We start from the raw sequence: 25,669 nt of genomic DNA, 5'->3' as shown, positions 1-25,669 counted from the left end.
GGTCAGTGTGAGATCCCGCAATGTGACCGCAACCGTTTTTTAATGTCATGAAAATCGCATTTTTATCGATAAAAATACCGAAATATTTGCTGAGATACGTAAATATTTCGGTTTTTTTCATCTGTCCACCTGTCTGTCAGATTTGTCGGTTATTAAGGAAATAATAATTCAGTCAGTGCAGGAATGGAGGAATAATAATTTCATCAACAATGATTAACACTGTAGCGGTTAAATAATTTGTTAGTCAGCTGTTAGCTATTCTTGAACCCAATTGGAAAATTACAAGACTTTTTAAACATTTTCATCGACTCGAAATTAAATACCGCAACGTGACCGCACTTGTTTTTGAAATGCCCTTTTACATATACGTTGATGGCCACACTGTAGCGTTCCAAGGAAAAAGGCGATTTGCAGTTACGAACATTGATATACACCACGATGTTGGGCGTACTAAATGATTATTGCCAATTGGCAATAATCAAATATTTAAACTTGAGCGATCAATTAGCACTTTCGGAAGCCAGTGAAAACGATTGCAAAAGCATAAACATAAATCTGATCTCCACATGGGAACAACAATCCCGGATAAAACTAAGTTCAAAGAATTGTGCGACGCTTAAAAGAAACCGATCGTTGTTGAGCATATTTCTGTCCAGCATCAGTGTGAAAGTGGAGGAAATGGAGCTGGTGCGTGCACCAATGGAATTTTTGAAGAACTGCGAAAATTACTCTTTACCAAGAGTACAAATATTATCCTACACATTGGATGACTCTTGTAATGCTGTTGAAGCACAAAAAATATTGACGAACATCTTTCCTGGCGTGCGTTGTGTGATGCCTGATAAACATTTTTGCTACTGCTTGTTGCCAAAATGGAGGCAGTTCCGGAAGCTAGTCATTAGAAAATTCGTCAGAGTTAACGACCCAACCCGTCATTGTGACCTTCCACAGTCCCGGTTGATTGAGGAATTGGTTGCATCTGACGCTTACATGATTGGCCATTATTTCGGCAATGTTATGTATTTGCCCAAGCTGCGGACAATTACCATTTGCCTGATCGACACATATGAAGAAACAAGTAACCCAACCTACAGACCGCTTTACATTTTCAAATTTTTAAACAAATACGGCGTCACTGAAGACAAGATTCGCGGCGTGATGCTGGAGAGAGTTTGGTGCTTCGGTGTGTGCGATGTGGTTAAATCATTAAGAAACCTTGTGCGTCTGGGTCTCGACCGCAGGAGCTGCTCAAATGAGAAAAGTCTCTGGGAAATTGTAGCCAAAAGACCATCGCTGGAGATCCTGGATATAACAAGCATGAATCTTGGACGGCACTTTTTTTCAAAGAACCGACGTCGCATGAACAGAACAATGCACAATCGCTATGCTCATTTGACAGTCATTTACGCTAATATTGGCAAAAACGAAGGGCTGGTGAGTTAAAAGGAGAAAAGCTTATAATGAGTGTTTCTTAATTTATCTTTATCTTTGTCTTATCAGATTCGTCGTTACTTCACGCATCCTCGACTGCAACTTATACCGGATCACAAAAAACAAAAAAACGTTCTTGGACCCATTATAAAATTAGAATTATCTCCTTTACATGAAATTTAAACTCAACTCCAACTAATGTTGCAGTTATAAGTTTAGATATAAATTAAATAATTTGAATTTATATATTGTTACGATGGATTTGGAAAGAATTAATTCCAATCGAAGAATATATGCAATTGAATGCATTTTTGGAGTGAAGTTTGAACCCAACATTTAAAGCGTTTTTTAAGTTTTTACTATATATATCTGTAACGAATTAATTTGAATTTAATAATAAATTAATGATTTTTGTATGAAGAGACAAAAATGCTATCAAACTATTTCGAGCTATGTAAAGTTTTAGTAGAAATGAGCGTTGCTTACGTATAGTACTAAATGGCCAACTGTTGGGGCTTTTAGCAACTCAGTAAAGCGAAAAACTCAAGTTTGCACCACATTAAAACAAGGCAACTGCACCTGCACATCAAGAAGGCACCATAAGAGTTTTGCAATTCTTATTCTAAAATAGATTTATCTCGAGTTAAATGTAGCTGCAGAGATCTAGAATTTTTCTAGCATATTCTGGTTGTGGCCATTTGTTATTGCAAACTAGCAACAGTTATAATTTAAAATAATTGCAAAGCATAAAAATTTGAACTTTATTAATCAGCTGATTGTCATGAAAATCGTTTTTTATCGATATCGATAATATACCGATACACTAGCTGAGATAAGTCCACACTTCGGTTTTTATTTAATTTGTCCACCTGTGTGTGAAAAGATTTGTTGGATATTAAGAAAATATTAATAACTCATTCAGTGCGGGAAAGGATGAATAATAATTTCAGTAGCAATAGTTACAACTTCAATTTGTTAGTCAGCTGTTAGCTAAAACGAGCTCTTCAAAAATTTTCATCGATCCGGTCAGTGTGAGATCCCGCAATGTGACCGCACCCGTTTTTTTCTTTTTAAATGTACAGATATGGCTACACTGTAGCATTGTCGCCTAATAGACGCCTAATGGTGATTTACAATTAAGTTTATACCACAACGTTGAGCATCGCAATGTTGAACGACGCACTATGCGATAATTGCCAATTGGCAAAAATTAAAAATTTAAACTTGACCGACCAGATGGCACTATACGAAGCCATTGATGACAATTCGAATCGCATAAGAAAAAATCTGATCTATACCTGGAGACAGCAGTCTCGCATTGAACTTTATTCAGAGGATTTTGAGATGCTTAAAAACAACCGGTCATTGTTGAACATATTTATGTCCAGCATCAGGGTGAATGTGGAGCAAATGAAGCTGGTGCGTGCACCAATGGAATTTTTGAAGATCTGCAAAAATTACTCTTTACCAAGAGTACAAATATTATCCTACACATTGGATGACTCTCGTAGTCGTGTTGAGGCACAACAAATATTGACGAAAATCTTTCCTGACGTGCGCTGTGTGAAGCCTGATAAACGCATTTGCTACTGCTCGTTGTCGAAGTGGGCGCATTTTCGGACGCTAATCATTAGAGAAGAGTTCTTGTGGCGCGACCCAAACCATTATTGTAACCTTCGACATTGCACGTTGATTGAGGATCTCATTGCACCTGACATCTACATTATGAGCCATTCATTTGATGGATTCATGCCCTTGCCCAAGCTGCGGACCATTACTATTTGTGTGTCCCACAGATATATAACCACGCCGCTTACCGCTCTCAAGGGTATAGACAAATACGGCGGTACTGAAGGCAATACAGACAACATATGCGGTTTGATGCTAGACGGAGTTTGGTGCACATATTCCGATCTATGCGGTGTGGTTAGATCTTTAAGAAACCTTGTGCGTCTGGATCTCGACCGCTGGAGCTGCTTAAATGAGAGACGCCTCTGGACAATTGTAGCCAAAAGCCCATCGCTGGAGATCCTGGATATAACAAGGATGAATCTTGGACGGCACTTTTTTTCAATGAACCGACGTCTCATGAACAGAACAATGCGCAATCGCCATGCTCATTTGACAGTCATTTACGCTAATATTGGCCAAAACGAAGTGCTGGTGAGTTAAAAGGCGAAAAGCTTATACTGAGTGTTTCTTAATTTACCTTTATCTTTATCTAATTAGATCCGTCGTCACTTCACGCATCCTCGCCTGAAACTTATTTCAGGGCGCAAAAAACTAACAGGCATCCCTGGACCCATTATAAAATTGAAATTAACTCCCAAAATTGATATTGTACCCAACATTTAAAGCGTTTTTTAAGGTTTTACTATATATATCTGTAACGAATTAATTTGAATTTAATAATAAATTAATGCTTTTTGTATGAAGAGACAAAAATGCTATCAAACTATGTATTTCGAACTATGTAAAGTTTTAGTAGAAATGAGCGTTGCTTACGTATAGTACTAAATGGCCAACTGTTGGGGCTTTTAGCAACTCAGTAAAGCGAAAAACTCAAGTTTATCTTTAAATTTTATTTTAAGGAGTTGCGCCACATTAAAACAAGGCAACTGCACCTGCACATCAAGAAGGAACCATAAGAGTTTTGCAATTCCTATTTTCGTTAGCTGGTAGCAAAATACTAAAATAGATTTATCTTGAGTTAAATGTAGCTGCAGAGATCTAGAATTTTTGCTAGCAAATTCTGGTTGTGGCAATTTGTTATTTCTCTAGAATTGCGAACTAGTAACAGTTATAATTTAAAATAATTGTAAAGCATACAAATTTGAACTTTATTAATCAGCTGACGTGCACTGTGTGAAGCCTGATAAACGCATTTGCTACTGCTCGTTGTCGAAGTGGACGCAGTTTCGGACGCTAATCATTAGAGAAGAGTTCTTGTGGCGCGACCCAAACCATTATTGTAACCTTCGACATTGCACGTTGATTGAGGATCTGATTGCACCTGACATCTACATTATGAGCCATTCATTGGATGGATTCATACCCTTGCCCAAGCTGCGGACCATTACTATTTGTGTGTCCCACAGATATATAACCACGCCGCTTACCGCTCTCAAGGGTATCTCGACCGCTGGAGCTGCTTAAATGAGAGACGCCTCTGTTGTAGCCAACAAACCATCGCTGATTAGCCGGCAATCTGGAATATTGTGCCGTCTATGGTATATTTTCCATTAGCTACTATATCGATATACCAAATATATTATTTGATATATATTTAGAGTATCTTTGCAGTATAATCGGTATATTTTGGGAAAAATACCGCAAAATATATTTCTTTTATTCAAAATGGGTAGCGGGTATCTAACAACCGACTACACTCGACTGTAGCTTTCTAACTTGTTTCTACTTGCATCAAGAATGTATGTACTTTATAAGGTAGGAGATATCTCCTTCTGCTTGTGACTTTCTTTTCCTGCAGGCACAATGTTATGATACCTTTCTACCCTATGGATAGCGAGTATAAAAAGTTATTCAATAATAATTTTAAATTTCAATAATCGTGTTGAGATTAATCATTTTTGTTTTTCGATCGAATAGTTCTTCAATATGAAAGCTAATTTACACACACATACGATTATATTATATTATATTATTTTAATATATGTATATTGCAGCCGATAACTCATGAAAATTACTTAAAAATTTATAATTATTTAAAAACAAGAATAAAATATATGAATACATTTTATTTTGTATAACAATAAAAAAAATATTTAAACATGAATGTAAAATCAAAAATTTGATTTGATAAAACCCTTTTTATATGTACTACTGTGGGCAAAAAGTAAGGTGAATTTGTTTGTAAAATGAAAAATCTTTAATTATTCTTCTAAATCAATATCATGCCCTTCAAAGTAATCCCCTCCCGATAAAATACACTTATGCACACTTTTTTTCCTATCCTCGAAACATGCCAAATAGTCCCTTTTCGGTATAGCCATCAGTGCCTTCTTCGATTTAGCTTTTATCCCCTCAATCGACTCGAAACGCGTTCCCCGAACTGGTTTCTTCAGTTTTGGCAATAGTCAGAAGTCATACGGAGCCAAATCAGGCGAATACGGTGGTTGTGGAACGATATGCGTCGAATTTTTGGAGAAAAGGTCAAGAAAAACGTGTACAGAAATTGGTCGTTTTTGGTACCAAACGAGATTTGACTTTTCGGAGGCCCAAATGGTCTTTCAAAATGTTTTTTACAGATCTTTCTGATATTCCGATAATATCAGTAAGGTCTCTAATAGTCAACCGACGATTTTTGCCTCCACTTCATTGACGTGTTGGTCATGTGTTGACGTCGATTGTCGTCCGGAGCGCTCCAAGTCATCAACACGTTCTCGACCCTTTTTGAAGTCTTTGTACCACTTAAAAACATTTTTTTTGTGACATGGTAGAATCACCAAAGGTCTTCCGCAACATCCTCAACCTTTCCGCAGCCGAAATTTCATTCGGCAAACAAAATTTGATGGCACTTCTCATTCAGACATTGTAAAAAATCGAAAAATGCACTCTTGGTCGCTTGGAAAACACAAGCGTAAATATATTTCTGATAATGACATTCATATGAAATTTGGCCCAGATATCAACAGTCTTGCCAACTTAAGAAAAAAAGAATTAGGCCGGCGAAGTTTAAATTGAAAATTCACCTTACTTTTTGCCCACAGTAGTATGTATATAACAGTCATTAATAGTGTGAATTAATTAACGGAAAAACAAAGCTCAACCAATTTATTAATGAGCAAAATTAAAGTAAAATTGAGTAGAAAAGATATACACATCATAGAAATTTGTGGAGTAGTTTAAGAACAAATTCTTAAAACTCCGAACATTAGTCCAAAAAATGCCAAATATTTGAAATAAGACCAAAAATTCTAGATTTAGGTTACAAAAGGATGTAATCCATCACAATTTCTATAAAGTTTTTATTTAAATTTTAGTGTTTTTGAGCATAACATATCTCAGTTAGTTGAGCTAAAAAGAGAGAAGATCCTGGGTTCAAATCTGCGCGAATCGCTGATTACGGAATTGTAAGTAAGGTAACCAATAAACTGAATAACAGAATGCGATAGTTAAATCATAAATTGATAAAATATTAAATAGGTATGCAAAAACCATTAAATATCATATAATTTTTGTATCTTATAATAAGATTTAAAACTAATCGATACACTATTTTCTTCTTATCAATAAGATCTTGGGTCTTGTATTAAATGTTCTTGAAATCAAGATGTGTTTTCTAACGTTAAGATTATCATGTTCTTATCGTACTTTTGAGATCAAAATTCTTAGTACTTGATTTAACAATTTTTTGATTTCAGTGTAACTTTTTCTATGCGCTAATCTATCGATTATATAATAATTCGAATTGCATTCTTGACTTGGCTAACTTTCAACAGAAACACTTTATGTAATTATTAGTAGACTTACAACATCAAATGTATGTAAGTAAGCAAAATCATAAGCAAATTAAAAAAATATATACAAAAGAGACGAAGAGAAAGCAATGAAGAAGAAGAAGAATATAGAAGTAAAGGAAAGATGAAAAAAATGCTGCACACACATAAATTTTATAGTCATTTGCGCATTTAATTAAAATTATGATAAAAGCATGCAAAATATTTCGCAAGCGCATATACGACGACTTATGTGTGTGTATGTGTGTGTGTGTGTGTGTGTGCGGGAGTGTCATATAGAGAAAAAAAAACGGGACAACATGGAAACGGATAAATGAATATGTGTTGGAGTGGTGGAGGCAGGAGAGGGTACAAAAAAAAGGAATTAAAATAAAAATTGCTTATAGCAAAAATCTTGCGCTGTAATTACATCATTTATGCAGGACGAATATGTCGTTTTGTTGGCACTGACTACCATCCTTATACCAACCATTCCCCCTTCCCCCTTCCACGGTCTACTAGCACTTGGCCGCGGCCAGACCACATAGCGCAGCCGAAGGACCAGGACGAAGGATGCGAGCCAAGCAGCACGCGCACTCCGAATGTACATATACCAAGTATATCTGTGTCTCTCTATATGTGTGTTCGGTATGTGTGTGTATGCGTGTGTGTGTGTGTTTGTGTGTGTGTGTCGCTGCCACTAAGCGAGCGTGTGGCAAATGCCTTTCAAATAAATACGAAATGGTCAGCGGAATAATAATCAGCGACGACGACGACGACGCTGTCTCGGTGACAAGGCGACACGTACAGCTCCACAAAAAATAGAAGAAAAAGAGATCAACGTTACGTTGCCTGCAACAGGAAACGGATATGCGAGCACACACCAACACACACACACATACACACACATATGTAGACACAGAGGCAAGCACACACAGAGCATGACGAATGAAGAGTAAACTAAGTAGCGAGTATTGCTCACTGCAACATTCTACAAGCGAATTAGACTTCAAAGTATTTCAGTTAATAATTACAAAAATTAGTTTAGTTTTGCAAGAGTGTGTCAAGAGTGAGAAGAAGAAATAGTACTGATTATTAATATTATTATGAGTATTATTATTATTATTATTTTGCATTAAGAGCACAAATTTTAAGGCTTTAGAACATGGTATTTTTCCAGTGTATAAAGATAGGGAATCAAGAAATACAGAGGTTTAGTTTTCAATTGATCAAAAATTTACAAATGTTGTAATAAATTTATGTTATGTTATGTTATGTTATTTAATTGAAAATACATAATATTTTCAGTCAAAGAATTAAATAAAATAAAGTAGTTTATTTCTCTAGATTGTTGCGAGGCATTTGCGTCCGATTTGTATTAAATACTCTAACTCTTCCCGGTTCTCTCGTACTCTTCTTTTAGCTGCGGTCATATCTCACTCTTTCCACACTTTCCACACACACTCATTATTAACCGTTGCCATTCTGCCACGCCCACTCGCTGCACCACTCGGCACACATTTAATATGAGAAAGCATTTTCAATTTTTTATGCGCTCAGAAAAAAAATGATGACAACAACAACAACGACGAAGACGACGACGACGACGAAAATTGTTACTTGAGTTGGGGGATATGCATACCTACATATAGTAGTTGAGGGGGAAGGGGCGGGAGTTGGAGCTGGCCACATGGAGCCTTCGTATGCTCCACATGGTAGCAACAGTCCAGAGATTCGCTGATGTCGCTGCGATACTTCCGCCAATGTGGCACAAACAACTCCACAAAAAGCCAAATTAAAGTCGAATTTCCGATGCACTTTTTCAGCTAATAAATTGATAATATTAATTTAGCGAATTCGTGGGAATAATAAAAAAGAATCCAAAGAAATTTTTGTTATATTACACATAAATGGAGTGGAGGTCAATTTGAATTCTTCTACTTAAATGGAATAATTGAAAGAAAAGAAATTTAAATTAAATATATAACCTAATCTTTAACGACATATACACATAGAGAAAAAATCAATCTTGAAATAAGATTTGAAAGTTGAAGAAGTTTTGAATAAACACTTTCATATTTTATTCCAGATTCAAAAGTGGATTACAAATCATAATTTAAAATTTTTTCAATCTAAATATATACAATATTGAAATACGATTTTTAAGTTGAGGAAATCTTGAAATAAGATTAAAATCTTGATTGAAGAATGTTTTAATCTAGATTTAAAAGTAAAGTACTTATCATAATTTAAGATTTTTTCAATCTTGAAATAAGATTTTTATTTTGAATAAATCTTAAATTTGTATTTTAAGATTAAAAACATCTTATTTTAAGATTAACACAGATCACACTTATCAAATTGAAATAGATTGATTTCAAGTCAACAGAGTTTAATTTTCTTAGAACAATTATTATTAATCTAAATATAAAATTTGAATTCCCACTTAATGCTGAATTCCTATTTCTTGAGCACAATCTTTGAATACATTTTTAAATTCTATTTCTATATCATGTATTTTGCATGGTAAATGGTTTGATAATTCAAATTGGCAACAGTAATTTAGCTAGAGTTTTGCTATATGTCCTCTGTAAGAGTATGAAAGTAAAGGGAATATGTTGAAAAAAAGCGCTTCGGCGCAGCACTTTGTGGGCAGCCGAAAAGAAGAGGGAAAAATTGTAAAAAAATAAATGTATTGCAAAAAAATTGCTATATATTTTTATACTCGTACATACAAATGTAAAGGAGCACTAATTTTGTAAGGACACGCGCGCAAAGGACGGACATAAGAGAACAGAGAGAGAGAGAGCAAGAGAAAGGAGTGGTAGTAAAAGGGAGAAAGACAGAGAGAGAGAGATAGAGAGAGAGACTGAGGCGGAGGCGGAGGAGCATGTGGCGCATAAGTAGACGACGGCGACGTTGACATAAAAAGCGCTTGCCACACATGCACACACACACACATACATGCGTGTAGGGTTAGGAGTAGTGGTGGGTGGGTGGTAGAAGCGGTGGGGAGAGGGAGGTTGGGGGGGGTTTCGCTCATGCTAAATGGCCTCTGGTCAGCAGCGGCGTACAAATGACGGCTTCCGCTTGTGCATATTAAGCGTGAAGGATAATAATTTCACACACACACACACACACACACACACACACACACTCAGATATTAGACACACATACGGCATATATAAAGCATAATTTTTTTCATAATGCATTCTTAACTTTTGTCTTTTGTTTTTTTTTGGGTTTTTTTGTTGACCAAAATGGGTATTAATATTACTTACGGTTAAAAATAAAAGCGCAACTTCTGTCTGACATGCTGCGGAAAGTGTGCTGTAGAAAGAGATGGCACATGATGGGTGCGAGTGAGAAAGAGAGAGAGAAAGAAGCAAATACATTTGCGCATTCGCTAACTGCTGTCAAAGCTATTCTCACAGCACTATCACAGCATCAAACAAGGCCAACACTATCGCATTTATTCACATGTACAAAATGCTTCGAATATTCGAGAAGAGATCAAGAAATACATGTATTCATAAATACATTCAAATACATATTCATTAAATAAATTCAATCGCAACTGATTTATATAGAATTCAATAGGACTGCGAAATCATGTCAGATGCAATGATATCGAAAAAAAATCTAATTAATGTCAACTAGGAATCGATGGCCTTAGAAGCTGGCACTCCCTTCTTTTAGTTATTATATTATTTTCGTATAATAATTAAACACGTAAATAAAATAATAATGCCAGAACAAAATCTAGATTGAAAAAATCTTGATTTACTATGATTTTTTTGATCTTCAAAAAAATAATCTTGACATAAGATTTTTAGGTTGAAACAATTTTAAATCACGATTTTTATGCTACATTTGCATTTGAAGATTACAACATCTTATCTTAAGATCAAAATCTTCATTCGAGATTGATTTATTATAGATTTAAAAGAAGATTGCAATTCTTTATTTAAGAATTTTTCGATCCTAACAAAATCTTCAAACAAGATTTGGTTCTTCAATCATAGTTTTGAGAGTTTGAGTCGACATTCTGAATAAAAGCAAAACAGTGCAGTATTATTCTTAAAATATATACATATATATATCTAATAACATACCGCAAGTGTACTAAAATATACCGAAGCCTATATTTGGTATATTTATGAAGTTGTACATTCGAAATATACCATAGAGATCAAAACATACCAGATTGTCAACCAAAGCAACTAAGACTTTAGTTAGTAGGCGTTTTTGCAAAAGTATTATTAAATAACTTATACAATTGTTATTCAAATGTGCAGGAATCACAAATACTGTAGTTATTATAGTAGTATATTTGATTTATGTCGATTTTAAGGAGCGGAAGTGGGCCAAAATTTCTAAGCAAACTTGATCTGCGTGCAAACATAACAATCTACATATATCGAAAAATTATATCTCTATCTCTGAGATTTATGTGTTCATACGGACGGACAGACAGACAGACGGATATGGCTATATCGTCTCGCCTTTTCAAGAATATATATACTATATCGCAGATGTCTTCTTTTGTTTGTTACATACATTTCCTGGAGGCACAAAGTTATAATACCCATCTACTAAATGAGTAGCGGGTATAAAAAGAAATATTATTGCGCTGCTAGTTGCATTTTTTTTAATTAAATGCTGGAATCCAAGAAATGTTCCATTTCGGTAATATGAGTAAATGTATTTAAGCAGAGTACGCACTGCACTTATGTATGGCTGCAGGTGAGACAGCTATTGCTAGTGGCATTGGCATTAAAGGGGGGGTTCTTTAGGGGGGCAGAGTTGGCAGAGTCAAAGCTGGTGTTGGTACCACTGGAGACTACTGGTGGTTAGCCAATTCGAGAATGTTCAAGCTAATCACATACAATTCAATTCGTTTTACAATTTCGACTAATTTCCATTTCAATTAACTTGCTAAAATGTAATTTAGAGCGCAATGCGAAAGAGCCTTGCACCAGCCAGTCAGCCAGCCAAAAAGGGACGATGATGGCACAATGATGATGATGTTGTTGTTGTTGTTGTGGTTGTAGGTGGTGGCAATGATGATGCTGTTGCTGTTGCTGTTGCACTGACAGCAACAGGACAGTCAGAGTCCAGACGGAGCACACATAGCTGAAGGCACAAATCTGTGCGGTTGGTAAGCGCTCAAAATCGTAATTGGACTACAACTGTAAAATCAAACAACTGACTACTCCCCAACACACAGCCTCACAGCCTCACAGCCTGGCCAAAAACACACCAACTGACTAACTGACTAACTGACTGACTGACAGACAGACAGACAGACTGACTCGCCGACAGGTGAATCGCATCGCCCACGTTCCATCGTGTTTTTGGGCGCGCACTGACGAACTGACAAAAGCATAAACGAATCATCTACATGGCTGCATTTTGCATACACTTACACATACATACCCTTTCACTCACACACACACAGAGATAGACCCTTCCACTCACACAGACAAGCTAGCTGAACATTTTTTGTTGCCTGCAAGGCGTGAGCGCAACAGTTGCAAAATAGTCATTAAGTCGGATGCAGTCGACGGCAAAACAAGCAGCTAACTTGCCCAAATGCTTCGTTGATCAGTAATCAACATTTCCAAATTATGCCCCAATGACACTGGCTCTAACTCTCTGTAGCCCAACACAAAATTCCTAATTACCTAAAATATTGTAAAGAATAGTTCCAGAGATTACATTTTTTACGACCAAATTTAAAAAAGTCTAAAGATTGACATTAATTTATTGATTTCTACCAATAGTGTATAAATTTAAATGCCCCTTATAAATAAATAAATTACCTTAAGTAATTAATGTTTTATAGTACAACCAATATTGCTAGGAAGAACTGCAACCAGTATGATTATACCCGCTTTCCAATCAAGAATTGATCTAGAACGTTTGATCTTGATTTAAGATTTTGCCTCCTTTGTTCAATTTTAAGATTTGTCCATTCTTGAAACAAGATTATAATTTTGAGTTTAAAGATTCGAAAATCTAGATTTTTTGTAGATTTTCGATCTTGATTTAAGAATAAACCATCTTTGTTTAATTTTGACACACAACAAATTTTGATTCAAGATTTTATTCTTGATTTGGCACGTTTTTTCTTTCTGGGTATATCTCACAGATTATAAGATATAGAGAGTCGATAGCATTTACAACGCCCACTTTCGCTCTCGAAAAATGAAAAACAAGCTAGAGCGATTTTCGCTACATACAAATTTGGTTGTGATCAGATAAAAAGTGTAATTATTTTGTATGGCAAGCAAGTAAGAAAGCTATAGTCGGTATATTTTGCACTGTGTGGTATATTTTGAATATAGTACTACATCAATATACCAAATATAGCCACTGGTATATTTTTCGAGCATACTTTACCGGAGCTTTCTTACTTGCTTTAATTACAAATTATAACAATACGTGCTATTGCTATTTTTGATTTAAAGATTCATTATAAGTTATTTATTTCTATTAAACAATTTTTTTTATGGTATAAAAAGTTAATGTCATTTTTGTTGTTTTTGGAAATTTCTAATGTATAAATAATATTGAAATATCAATAGATCATTGTTATAATAATCTAGATACTTTTCAACCACATAAATAAATTTATAAATTTGGTAAAAATTTTGCATTTAATAAATGATACAAATGGTTTTATTTGATTGTATTTTATAGTTGATTGAATTACTTAACGGATTTTTTAAAATTGCTCACGTACAATAAAAGTTATTAAAAAAAATATAATATCAATCTATTAAACGTCTATTCGACATTAGACGCCAGACAAATTTCAATAAAATACTGCAAACAAAATTAAAACAGTGCTGTCGACATTTGGAAATTTATTTAATTCATCGAGGCAATTCTTAGACCCCACACAGTGTTCCGTTCCGTTCCGTTCCATTCCATCCCATTCCGTGCACTATTTTGGCCTATGTAGCGTTAAAATGTCGACGCTTTGCAGTTGCATGGCACAAATTTCACGTGTAATAAATTTATTTGACTTGGCCAAGCCAGAAGGGGTTCGTTCTCCAACCAATCGCAGTCGGAATCGCAGCCGCAGAAGGAGGAACAACGGATGCACCATTGCCAAAGTTACGAACTCCTGCGACAAATTTTGCACCGGGCAAAAGCTCTGAAAGGGCTTCAAATATGTTCGGCAATGAACATTAAGCGTTACTCACAATTTCCTTCACTTCGCGCATCAGCAATAAGTCCATTAACTATATGGCTGGATTCACGCATTGATTAAGAATTACAATTTAGTAGTTATTGTATGTTAGTTATTTCGATTTTATTTTAAATTCGAATTACTTACTAACAAATTATTCCCTTATTTTATAAAATATTATAGTTTCGTAAATAAAATATACATTTATATATATATATATATATATATATATATATATATATATATACATTTATTTTGTGACAATCGTCTGGAATGTTTTTAATTAGTTTTCTTCCTATATGAAATGATTATATTCTGAAATAAATTTTTTACATTTGATTTTCAAGGTGTGGAAATAAAGCTTCAATAATAATACTCTACAACAATAACGGAAATTATTTGATTCTTTTCTTTTACATTATTTTATTTGTTGTATTTTCGTTGTTATTGCATTCCTTTATTTTATTTTTTACTTTAATTTATTCTTTTCATTTATATATTATTTTATTTTAATTTAACTTAATCTATTTTTTTACTTAATGTTATGTTATTTTATTTTATTAAATTTTTATTTATTTTCATACTTCGTCTATTTACTTTTCTTTTCTCTTATTTTCGCTTATTTATGCCTAATTTTCTTTTCTTCGCTCCAATTCCCTCATATTTTCTTGTATTTTCTCTTATTTTTATATCATATTATTACATATTATTTTTTCTTATTTAATTTTATTTTCATTTCTCTAATTTCATCTTTTTTTTCTTTTTTTACTCTATGTTATATTATTTTATGACATTTTCGTTTATTTTCATATTTTCCATTCTATTTTCATCTCTCTTCTCTTATTTCCTCTTGTCTATTTTTATATTTATTTTTCTTTTTTCTTATTTTATTTTTATTTATTTTCTCATATTTATGCAAAATTATTAAATTGTAATTTTGTCGTCTGAACCTGAAATTCATTTGGGATTTGTTTTTGAAATATTTCTCTTTTTGATGAATTACTTAAAATATAATAATATAAATTTTGGCGTTGCTCCTTTTCGGTATGGGCAGTTTCACTGTTTAGGTTTTCAGATATATGTATGTATGTCGGGAGGAATCTATCTGAGGTGCATGAGCCAAGGTTCTCTGCTAGATACACGAAATGTGAATGTGGAGGGAGATAAAAAAGAATTATAAAACGCAAAGTTTTATACAGAGCTGAGAATGGCAATGACAATGTTTCCTCTGCGTGTAACTTTTTCTCAAGGATTTATAGTTGGTTGGTGGATGTGAATGGGTTGCTGGCTTGGATTGGGTTGGATGGGGACTTGGCACAGGGCAAACCGAGTTGTCATGGCTACGCATCATAGGCACAGCATAAGCGCCACTTGGAAGCTAAATGTGAGCATGTATGTATAAGTAAATTGTGAATGTGAATCTGAGTCTGAGTCTGAATTTGAATCTGACTGTAACTGTAACTATGACTGGTTATGGGCTTGAGTTGGAGTTGGAATTGGAGTTTGGGGTTCTGAACACTGAGCACTGAGTACGTGAGCGTGCGCCGACGTCGCCGCCTCAAAAGCCATTTGTGCTTAATTGCGTGTAGGGCAACTAATGAGCGGAGTTATATACCGACTGAGGACCAAAGCGACGATGCGCGGCTGTTTATAATTTTCGAAAAATAAAAAATAGCGCAAAAGAAATGAAAATTATATTTATATTTATATACACAGTCAGCTAGCGTCGAGAGATATAATACAGAGGTGGAAGTGTAGGACAACAGTCGCTGGCATTTATTTATAACACAGCGACGACGACAGCAGTGCTGCGAAATATTTTTTCAAATAAAATGTAACATTCATTTGCGAATGGGTCTTTCGCCTTCTCTTTACGAAACTTTTGCATTTGAATTATGCGTGCCAAAGGGTTTGCCACTCGCCAGTTTCCAGTTTCCAGTTACCATTTGCCATTTGCCACAGTTCGCAGTTCTCTGTTCTCAGTTCCCAGACTTTCAGCTTTGTCGAGCTGGGGCCATTAAGCGAAAATTATATTGGCCCGAAAAGGTAACAAATGCGCTGCCAAGGTGCTAATATCGATGCTGACACTGCCTACCAGCTGAGAGGCAGAAAATGTTCGCAAAACAGATGTGTTTCGAATATAATGAAGCTATTTCTTAATTCCAATCCATATTTAAATAATACGATTAATTTATTTTCATTTAAATAGCTCTGCCAATACAAAACTCATGTTTTAAAGAAAAGTGAAAATAGTGAACATATTTTCATATGTTCAATATAATCAAATGATTACTTATACTTAAACAGTTTTAATTTGTATACCCTCTTCCGGAATGGTAAAAGGAAAGAATATGTTAGCCTTGTGCCTTCAGAAAAGATATGAAAAAGGCAGTGTTCAGTCAAACACTTTTCGAAATCATTTTGTATAGATGTTTAACATATCTATGTTAGTTACATTTACAAATCTATGTAAATCCGCAGAAACTTCCCACTTCTGCTCAAGTACATCGATATATATTGTTTCTTCTTCTTCCAGTAGAAAACTACAACTCGATAACACGATTCATTTAAACTGCTAACATTGACTTATAATATCGAAAGTTTTTTCCACTAAGCTCTCCCACATCATCACAAAAACTCAACCATAAAAAAGCTAAAAATTATTCATTTATATATATATATTAACCCCCGCTAATAAACTTATCGGAATCAATACATGCACTGCTATCGATAGCAGTTGATTGGTTGGCATCACGGAATAACAACACACTATTTTTCATTTAAGCGAATATACTCAAAATTGTATTTTCCCACATTGGCTATGGCGTTTACCTGTGTTCACAGAACGCTCAACTAATAGCTCCTACGGAGAAAAACTTAATAGAAAAACAAACAAAAAATATGTACTTAACCGATAGTTTGTCATATCGTTTATCGATACGCTGTATTAAAAGTCAGTTGAATCTTTAACCTTGAAACAGCACGTACTTTTTTCGTAATAATTAATTGTTTATTAATGGATTTAGTCACCGCCCAAACTGATAGTTTTATGTGGGTAGATAAAAATCTATTTTTCAAACAGCAGAATCAGTCATCTCCGACCCTATAAAGTATATATGTTTATTATCGATCAGCATCAACAGCCGAGGCGATATTGACATGTCCATCTGTCCGTATGTCTGTCTGTCTGTCCGTCCGTATAAACACCTAAATCTAAGAGATCATTAGAGATGATATGATTTTTTTTCAATGCATTTGTTATGTTTGCACGCAAAACAAGTTTGGTTTAGATTTTTACCACGATTTAAGATATATTTGAATACTACTCGTATATTGGTAACTTTAGCTGAATTTTGTACTCAAATATCAAATATTGGGAATATTTTTGTAATTTTTCGGTATAATAATTCGATACATTTTTATGAATTACGCACTATTTTGGTATTGCGGAAAATCAGTATTCGGTAACCAGCACGCTTGACTGCAGCTTTCTTATTTGTTTTGCATACATTAAAAAAGTTATCGTAATTGCAAATTTCTTGTTGTCATCATTTGAAATTAAACCCTAAACCATCGACAATTTTATTAATAGAATATTTTATTGAAATTGCAAATTGCAAATTGTTAAAAGGAACTAAATGTGGCATTAAGTAATAACCATTTTATATGCCTTTAATATGATAAAAATTTTAATTGTAATTTTAAAACTTTTAATTTGTAGTGTTGAGCAATTTTGAGTAAAGGTTTTGCTGTTGACACAAAAATTGGTTAAACAGGTTGCTGTCGCTTATCTGGTAAATGAATTTGAAGTAAACAATAGAAATTAAATCTAGAGTTGCGTCTCATTAAGTGAATGGGGTTTTAAGTGTTCCACGGGCGCTGTTGTGTTTTTTTTTTTTTGTTTTTTTTTTTTTTGGTTGTTCAGTACAGTTGTGCTTAAGCCTAGTTAGGAATTCATGAGCGTATCCCAAGGCAGACAAACACCATCATCACTTGCGGTCACTCACGAATGCTCGTAGTTGGAGTTGGAGTTGATGTTGGGGTTTGGGCAACGCCAGTCGCACTGATTCATGTGGCCTGGGTCTGGGCATGGACATGGGCACGAGAGCAGCTGCTACTCCAGCTGGCTGGCTGGCGAGACCTTCTTACGAATGTAATTTTTATTTACACAATTTTAAGCTAATATTACGTTTGAGCCACGCCCAAAGCCGGACAGAGAAACCGAGAAAAATACAAAACAAGAATAAAATAAACCAAGTAAGAAAGCTACAGTCGAGTGAGCTCGACTAACAGATACTTGCTACCCATTTTGAGTAAATGCAAATATTGCAGAATTCATTTTATAATATATTATAAATTAATACACCGCAAAAAAAAACTAAAAAAATATACCAAAGTACATTGTAGGTATATTGATACAGTATTATTATTATTATACCATATAATGAAAAAGCCAACGGAACTAGGTCTTTCTTTAATATCTTCGTCATATTTAATCTACTCGCAATCAAACAATCAGGATTGATAAGCACTGTATTTATTATTGTTTGTGCCGAAATTTGCGACTCTAGCTTTAAAATAACGTTTGATAGTCGAGTTTTGTCAATTTGTGTGGGCGGAATTGGGCGTGGCAAAAATTTGAAACAAACTTTATCTGCGTGCAAACATAACAAGTGCTGTCGAACATTATATCTCTACCTCTTATATTCTCTGAGATCTAGGTATTTATACGGACGAACGGACAGACAGACGAATATGGCTATATCGTCTCGGCTGTTTATGAATATATATACATTACAGGGTCAGAGAAGCCTCCTTCTGCCTGTTACATGCATTTCCTGCCGGCACAAAGTTATAATACCCTTCTACTCTATGGGTATCGGGTATAAAAATGAGAAAAAAACGCGCCGGCGAATTTGTCCCAAAAAAGGATTAATGAAATAAAATTATCTCTTTTTCAGCGTAACGCGAACCACTCGCGCTCTTAGTGGGAGTGGGATAAGGAGGGGGAGAATGAGAGGGAGATGAAGATAGGCGGACATATGGGGGTGTGGCAGGGGGGCGTGTAATGCGACAGCCTTCTGTTTTCTCTGTGTAGCCGAGTTCCCTTTATTTTTACTTGTGTTTTTTTTTTATTTTTTTATGCTTTTTCCCCTTTAATTGTAATGCCTATTTCTACCGTGTCTTTCACTCGCTGAGCGTCGTGTGTTGCCGGAATTAGCGGAGTGTCGGAAAGTGGACGAGCGGATGATACTGAGGCATCGGGGATTGGGTATCGGGGACCTCATCAAGTAACAACACGTACAAATCTTTTGTGTACCGTTGTCTGGCCATTGAGGACGTCTCGCTCGCACTTTCTCCAAGCACTCGGAATGCGTGTCTTTGCAGACGATTTTTTTGTTACCTTTTTTTTCTAACTTTATTTGTTGTCGTTGTAGTTGTTGTTGTTATTGCCGTTCAGAGCAATTCTCATATTTTAACATTTTTAAATGCATTCAAATTAAGTAGCACGCGATGGGTTAGCTAACTTAAGGAAAGGTGGTTGTGTTGGCTGTATAAAGGGTTGCACAAACAAGATAAAACAAGAAGAAAATAAGAGAAAACTAAATTGCATATAAATAAAAAAGTCTATTGCTCGACCAAATTCTTGTTGTAGCAAAAAGGAAGGGTGGCATTGTTAATTGCTGTGGCATTCTATGACTAAACGTAAACGTGCAACGACAGCATCAGTCGATGATATTAATGGAAGAAAACCCTGATGTGTCAAACGTTGTTGCGCGAACTGCTTTAGATGTCATTTAATCAAAATCCCTTTGTTTCACTTAATTCATTAAAATCATTCTCTGAGAAATTAGGTAGGTAGGTGGGTTCTTAGACCAGTGGAGGTCCGTAGATGTCTCGGTGGAGGGTATCTTGGTCTCAGAAGTTGCACAGCATGGATGCATTTTTGGCAAAAGCCAGCTACATCTTGGGTGGTAGCCGTGAAACGTCACGAAGTTCGTTATGGCACGGCTAATCGAAGTATTTCATCCGGAGTCGTAATAACTTTGAACATCCGTTACATTTTCTGCATTGTTCGTAATACTCAGCTTTGCAGCATGGACATCCGACAAACAGTGTCAGTTAAAATGCCGAGCATTAGCCTACAGTCTTTCATTGAAAGCTGCATGACGTTTTTGGTTAAGTTATTGTTTATAGAAGCACTCATCAGCCTTGCAGTATCTGCGATCTCTTTGCCTTCGATGCCCTGGGGGCTTGGGATCTCGTAGGACCTCCGCAAATGGGTTCAGCGACTCTATTGCTCTTCTGCTTTCAGGACAACTTTGGACATGACCACATTGATCTTATTGCTGGCTATCATCAAAGATGTTAATCGAGTCGGAATTGCGCTGTATACCCCGAGCTCTTCTGCAGCCTTGCCAATGGCGAAGACTTACTCCTGTAAGATGCTGCAATGGCCAGGGAATTTGTAGGAGTGTTTGGAAACCGGGTCGGAGCAGTATACGGCGGTCCCGACTCTTTCATCCATCTTCGAGAAATTAGCTATTAGCTGAAATTCGATTACACTCTGATTGATTGTGCTCGACTGTGAGTTACCCGCAACGCATTTTCAAAACCGTGCAGTGTTATTCTTAAAGTATACCAAATTAATTTGCAAAGAAATACTAAATTACAACAAATTATAAATTATACATTCAAAGTATACCAATATTTCTTAAATAACTTAATACAATGAGTTTGAGATGCAATAATACCAGATTCTACAAATATACCAAAAATATACAACAAAAATACTAATATATACCGAAGAAGCATGGTATATCGATATAGTATTATGTATATTCAAAATATACAGATAACAAAAATCGAATAACAAGGGTAGGACCAAAATATTGGTATAGACAATAATAAATTTAGTATTTAAGATTAATGAAAAATTGATTGCGATCAAATGAAAATTGCCGACGTTATTAACAAATTTATTTAAACAACAATTATTTCTTTAATAATTTCGATCGATTTTCTGATCGCAACCAAATTTTCAGGAATCACAATATATATAGTTTTTATTGTATTGAAATAATTAGAGCTCTATTTCTTATAGTCTCTGAGATCAGGTGTTTCATACGGACAGACAGACAGAAGGACGGACGGACATAGCTATGTATATCGTCTTGGCTGGTGACGCTGATCAAGAATACATACAATGGGGTCGGAGATGACTTCTACTGCCTGTTACATAGATTTCTACCGTCGAAGTAGCGTGTATAATAAACTATTGGGTTGCCCAAAAAGTAATTGCGGATTTTTTAAAAGAAAGTAAATGAATTTTTAATCAAACTTAGAATGAACTTTAATCAAATATATAATTTCCATTTTGTTCGATAACCTTTTACCATCTTCCCGGCAAATTTTGTATTCCACGCTCATAGAACTTCTGGCTTAAATCTGCAAAAAACTGAACCAAGTGCGATTTTATAGCCTCATCATTGCCCAAAGTTTTACCATTTAAGGAGTTCTGCAAAGATCGAAATAAATGGTAGTCTGATGGTGCAAGGTCAGCGCTATATGGTGGATCCATCAAAACTTCCCAGCCAAGCTGTCCCAGTTTTTGCCGGGTCATCAAAGATGTGTGTGGTCTGGCGTTGTCATGATGGAAAATGAAACCTTTACGATTGATCAATTCTGGCCGCTTCTCGTTGATGGCTGCATTCAATTTGTCCAGTTGTTGACAGTAAACATCCGAATTAATCGTTTGGTTCCTTGGAAGCAGCTCAAAATATACCACACCCTTCCAATCCCATGGCTCATCTTTAAGTGAAAAATCTCCAGAACGGAATTTGCGAAACCAATTTTGACACTGTCTTTCTTTTAAGGCTTTATCACCATACACATCACGTAACTTTTTAGCAACTCTCTCTGCGCTTTTTTCTTTACGGAAATAATAAAGTAAAATATGACGAAAATGCTCTTGGACTCCATATTAAAAAGGGCGCCAATCAAACAAATGTAAACAAAATTACGCAAACTTTTTTTCTAAAGCAAGCTAATAGTGACAGCTAATAACGGGCAAAAGAAATAATGCAATTACAGAGTCACAAGTAGTTAAAAAAATTATAAACGCCGACTATATGAAAAATCCGCAATTACTTTTTGGGCAACCCAATAGTTAAAAAATCAAACATTTACTTCTTGATTCGGTATTTAAATGTTCAACTAATTCAGTGTGAGGAATAACATGGTGAAATAAATCTGCAATCCTAGATCTAGGCTACAAAATTCTGAAATCAAACGAGTCTTCTTTTACAATTTGAATATCTTTGGCATTGTTAACATCGAGATTCAGTTTTATTTTTATCGTGAATAGTAATAAATAGTAGTAAATGCTACATTATATAATAAATGCTAATTAAATAGGAATAATAAAATTACAATTTTTGTTTTGTAGCATTTTCTTAGTTGTGTGTTGAGTGTTCAGTAATTCAGTGCTCGATGAATATTCAGAAGTGTTGCCCCGTTTCTGGTTTTGCTCTGCTGTCGAAAAGTGTGAATTAATTCAATTAAGCGTAAAAGCCAAGGCTCAAAATGTGGTCGGATTGAAATTTGCTGACACATAACAAGAGAAACAGCTTGCTTCCGTCTCTTGCCTGTTCTCTCCTCTCATTTTCTAGTGGGTGCAAGTCCAGAAGTGGACGAGAAGTTGCGCTCGCTCGCTACTGAGAAGTTTATCAAACAATGGCCACCAGGATTTGAAAAAGTCGCGCATCATTTCGAGCGACAAATGACTACTGACTAACAGTCGGACTGACTGACTGACTGACTGACTGAGTGACGACAGTGGAGTGTCTATCTGTCAGGCTCTTTAGCTGTAGATTTGGCGTCGGCTCTGCTGCTGTGTTGGTTAAATGAAATACATAAATGTCATTCATTCATTCATTCATTTATGCAAAACTTGTAATAATGACAACTGTGGTATGATTCGGTAGCTCAAGTATTGTGAGGAAGGGGTGTGGGGGGTTGGGGGCAAGTATTCGTGAAATCCGTGCAGGCGATGAGCAATTTTTGTTGACTCCGTAAGATTTTCATGGCGCTGGCGCCCAACGTGGGGTGGCTGTCAAAATTTTCTGTGAACGCGCGCGAAAAATGTTTGTGCCAAGGTGTGTGCAATGGGTTTGCTGTGACGACGACGACGACGATGAGGATGATGATGATGACGATGATGATGATGCCAGGCGACGACTGACTATTAAGCTCACCTTTTCTACGCTCTCCACTCTGCATCTCCCTCACCTTCTCTTTATATTTATATGTGTATATATGTATATATGTATTCGGATTGTTGTTGTTGCTGTTGTGTGCGGTAATAAAATTCTTAATGTGCCATTAAATCCTTCCACTGGCAACGTCATCAGCGCGTCATGACTTTTGTGAGCCGCCGTCGCTAGCAAGAGGAACGCCGACTGGTCTTTGGACCTGGATAACTGCTTGCTGTCTTGGAATTCCGCCAAGCCAAAGAAATCTAACGAACATTTTGCTACGAAATGGCACGTAAATTAATTGCAAAGATTTGTCGTCTGTTGAGGATGCGAACCTGGCAACAACAGAAACAACAGCAACAACAACAGCAACGACGACATCGACATCGAGTGGAGTGAGTCAAACACCTGCCCCATAGACAACGCTGCGCTGTGGTTTATCCGTCTGTCCGTCTGTCCGACTGTCCTACTTTCCCCCCTCCCTCCACCTATCACGTTTTCTGCTGAGCAAAAGGACAACAAATGAGTTAACATTTTTGGCGTTGCTTTGCAAAAGCCTTGGCAATCGTTGTACCTACTGATGACATACTCTTCCTCTCACTCTCCAACTCCAACTCCAACTCCAACTCTTGCCCTCTGGCTGCTGTCATTATGATTATTGTCATTTGGTTGAGGTGATTCAATGCATTTAGATTGCATAATTAAGTAACGCGCGTATTTTATGAAAATCTTTAACGCAGACTTCTTCAATTTTACTCTTTTATCTCAAAAGTAAATGCGATTTTTGAGCCAAATTCAAAATATGAAATACGAAATACGAAAATTTCGTAACCACATGCACAGTGGTTATGAGTTTATTTTTGGGAAACATTTTGTGGCTTGTGCTGCATGCGGCACGCTTGAGCTGTGGCAAATACACAGACCTATCACCTGCAGCGCAGAGCAAGGGAGCAGAAGAATGAGTTTTTCCAGTACTCACAAGCACAAAAAGAAATGCGTGCTTCACCCAGTTGCAAACAAAACAAAGTCTAGCAAAATTATAAAGCACTCAACCTGTATTACAAGTTTTGTTGTTTGGCCTATGGTTTCGATTGTGACAAGTAGCACAAGCACACACACACATACACATACACAGCGTTAGCGTTTTGCAGTTGCAACTTCGAGTATTTAATACCTGTCGTCATTAATATTCGCTGCTTCTGCTGCTGCGGCATGGAACAAAAGCCCACTTGTCGATATTTAACATAATTGTGCAATTGTGTGGCAGGTATGCATACATATGGTGTGCCACATGTGTGGCACATGCATGCAAAATCAAAAAGAGTTCAAGTGTCTGCATTTAAGTCGCAAGCGGTGCCCCCAAGTGTCGCCTGCCTCCGCCTTCGCCTTCTGTCTCCTGCCTCTTGCCTCTTGCCTCATGCCTCATGCCACACTCAGGCAGTTAATGGTTCTCCTTGTTGCAAGCGGATGTGCAATTGCAACAAGATGTGTCCTCCACATGCCCCCGATAATTACAGGCGTATTGTTGAGCTGTGCTACAGCCACAGAACTTGCATTTAGTTTGGCTAGACCACAATTTTTTTGTAGAATCATGTTTTCGAATTGATTTTTATACTCGGCACAAAAAAGACAAAAGGGAAGTATCAAGCTCGTGGCCAAAGACAACAACATAAGAAACAAGTATGAAAGCTACAGTTGAGTGTATTCGACTATGAGAAACCCATTTCGAATAGAAGCAAAACTGTGTGGTATTAATTATAAAATATACCAAATTAATATACTACAAAAATACTCAAAATAAACCAGATGGTATACGCGATACCCATTTTAAATAAAAGCAAAGTAGTGCGGTATTAAGCATAAAATATTCCAAAATGATATACCACAAAAATACTGAAAATAAACCAAATGATGTATATTTGATATATTGATATGGTACTACATTGAAGATATATTATACTATAGAGTGCAAAATATACCAGATTTTCCCATGCAAAAGTATTTATTTAATTACTTTGTCTGTATATATGTACATATGTATGAATGTATATCGTCTCTACTGTTGACCAAGACTGGCTGATCAAGACATGCTATGTAGTAGTTGCTTTCACAATCTCGTATATTTTCAACCCAATGGTTTGGATTTAATAGTATACCGATATAGTAAATAAAGTCTTCGGTATAAAATATATTTTTTTTTTTTGGTATATTAATTTCATACATTGTTAAAATAGTAACGGACCTTTTTGTTTTTTTGCCTTTTTTCGAACACACTGTAGCACTCTAAATTGTTTTTCAAACCTAGTAACTTTTGTTGTCC

At 35.7% G+C, this 25,669-nt stretch overlaps 2 protein-coding genes across 2 annotated transcripts; both read left to right on the top strand.

Annotated features, from left to right (window-relative positions):
* The first annotated feature begins 292 nt into the window (after positions 1–292).
* On the top strand, positions 293–1,797 carry LOC117577205 (uncharacterized). The gene is made up of 2 exons (XM_034262213.2): positions 293–1,434; positions 1,501–1,797. The coding sequence occupies exons 1-2, from the start codon at positions 439–441 to the stop codon at positions 1,612–1,614; spliced, it is 1,110 nt and encodes a 369-aa protein (XP_034118104.1). The 5' UTR covers positions 293–438; the 3' UTR covers positions 1,615–1,797.
* Positions 1,798–2,645: 848 nt separating this feature from the next.
* On the top strand, positions 2,646–3,786 carry LOC127565327 (uncharacterized). Its single transcript, XM_052003332.1, has 2 exons — positions 2,646–3,594; positions 3,661–3,786. The coding sequence occupies exons 1-2, from the start codon at positions 2,668–2,670 to the stop codon at positions 3,784–3,786; spliced, it is 1,053 nt and encodes a 350-aa protein (XP_051859292.1). The 5' UTR covers positions 2,646–2,667.
* Positions 3,787–25,669: the final 21,883 nt, after the last annotated feature.

This window comes from Drosophila albomicans, chromosome X (genome assembly GCF_009650485.2).
Source record: "Drosophila albomicans strain 15112-1751.03 chromosome X, ASM965048v2, whole genome shotgun sequence".
NCBI lineage: Eukaryota > Metazoa > Arthropoda > Insecta > Diptera > Drosophilidae > Drosophila > Drosophila albomicans.
The sequence above is the reverse complement of the archived record's forward strand: the minus strand, read 5'-3'. Positions and strand labels throughout refer to the sequence as shown.

Coding starts and splice junctions, on each gene's coding strand:
- LOC117577205 (XM_034262213.2), top strand. CDS start 439: ATGTTGGGCGTACTAAATGATTATTGCCAATTGGCAATAATCAAATAT. Junction 1,435..1,500: donor TTGGCAAAAACGAAGGGCTG/GTGAGTTAAAAG, acceptor TTGTCTTATCAG/ATTCGTCGTTACTTCACGCA.
- LOC127565327 (XM_052003332.1), top strand. CDS start 2,668: ATGGCACTATACGAAGCCATTGATGACAATTCGAATCGCATAAGAAAA. Junction 3,595..3,660: donor TTGGCCAAAACGAAGTGCTG/GTGAGTTAAAAG, acceptor TTATCTAATTAG/ATCCGTCGTCACTTCACGCA.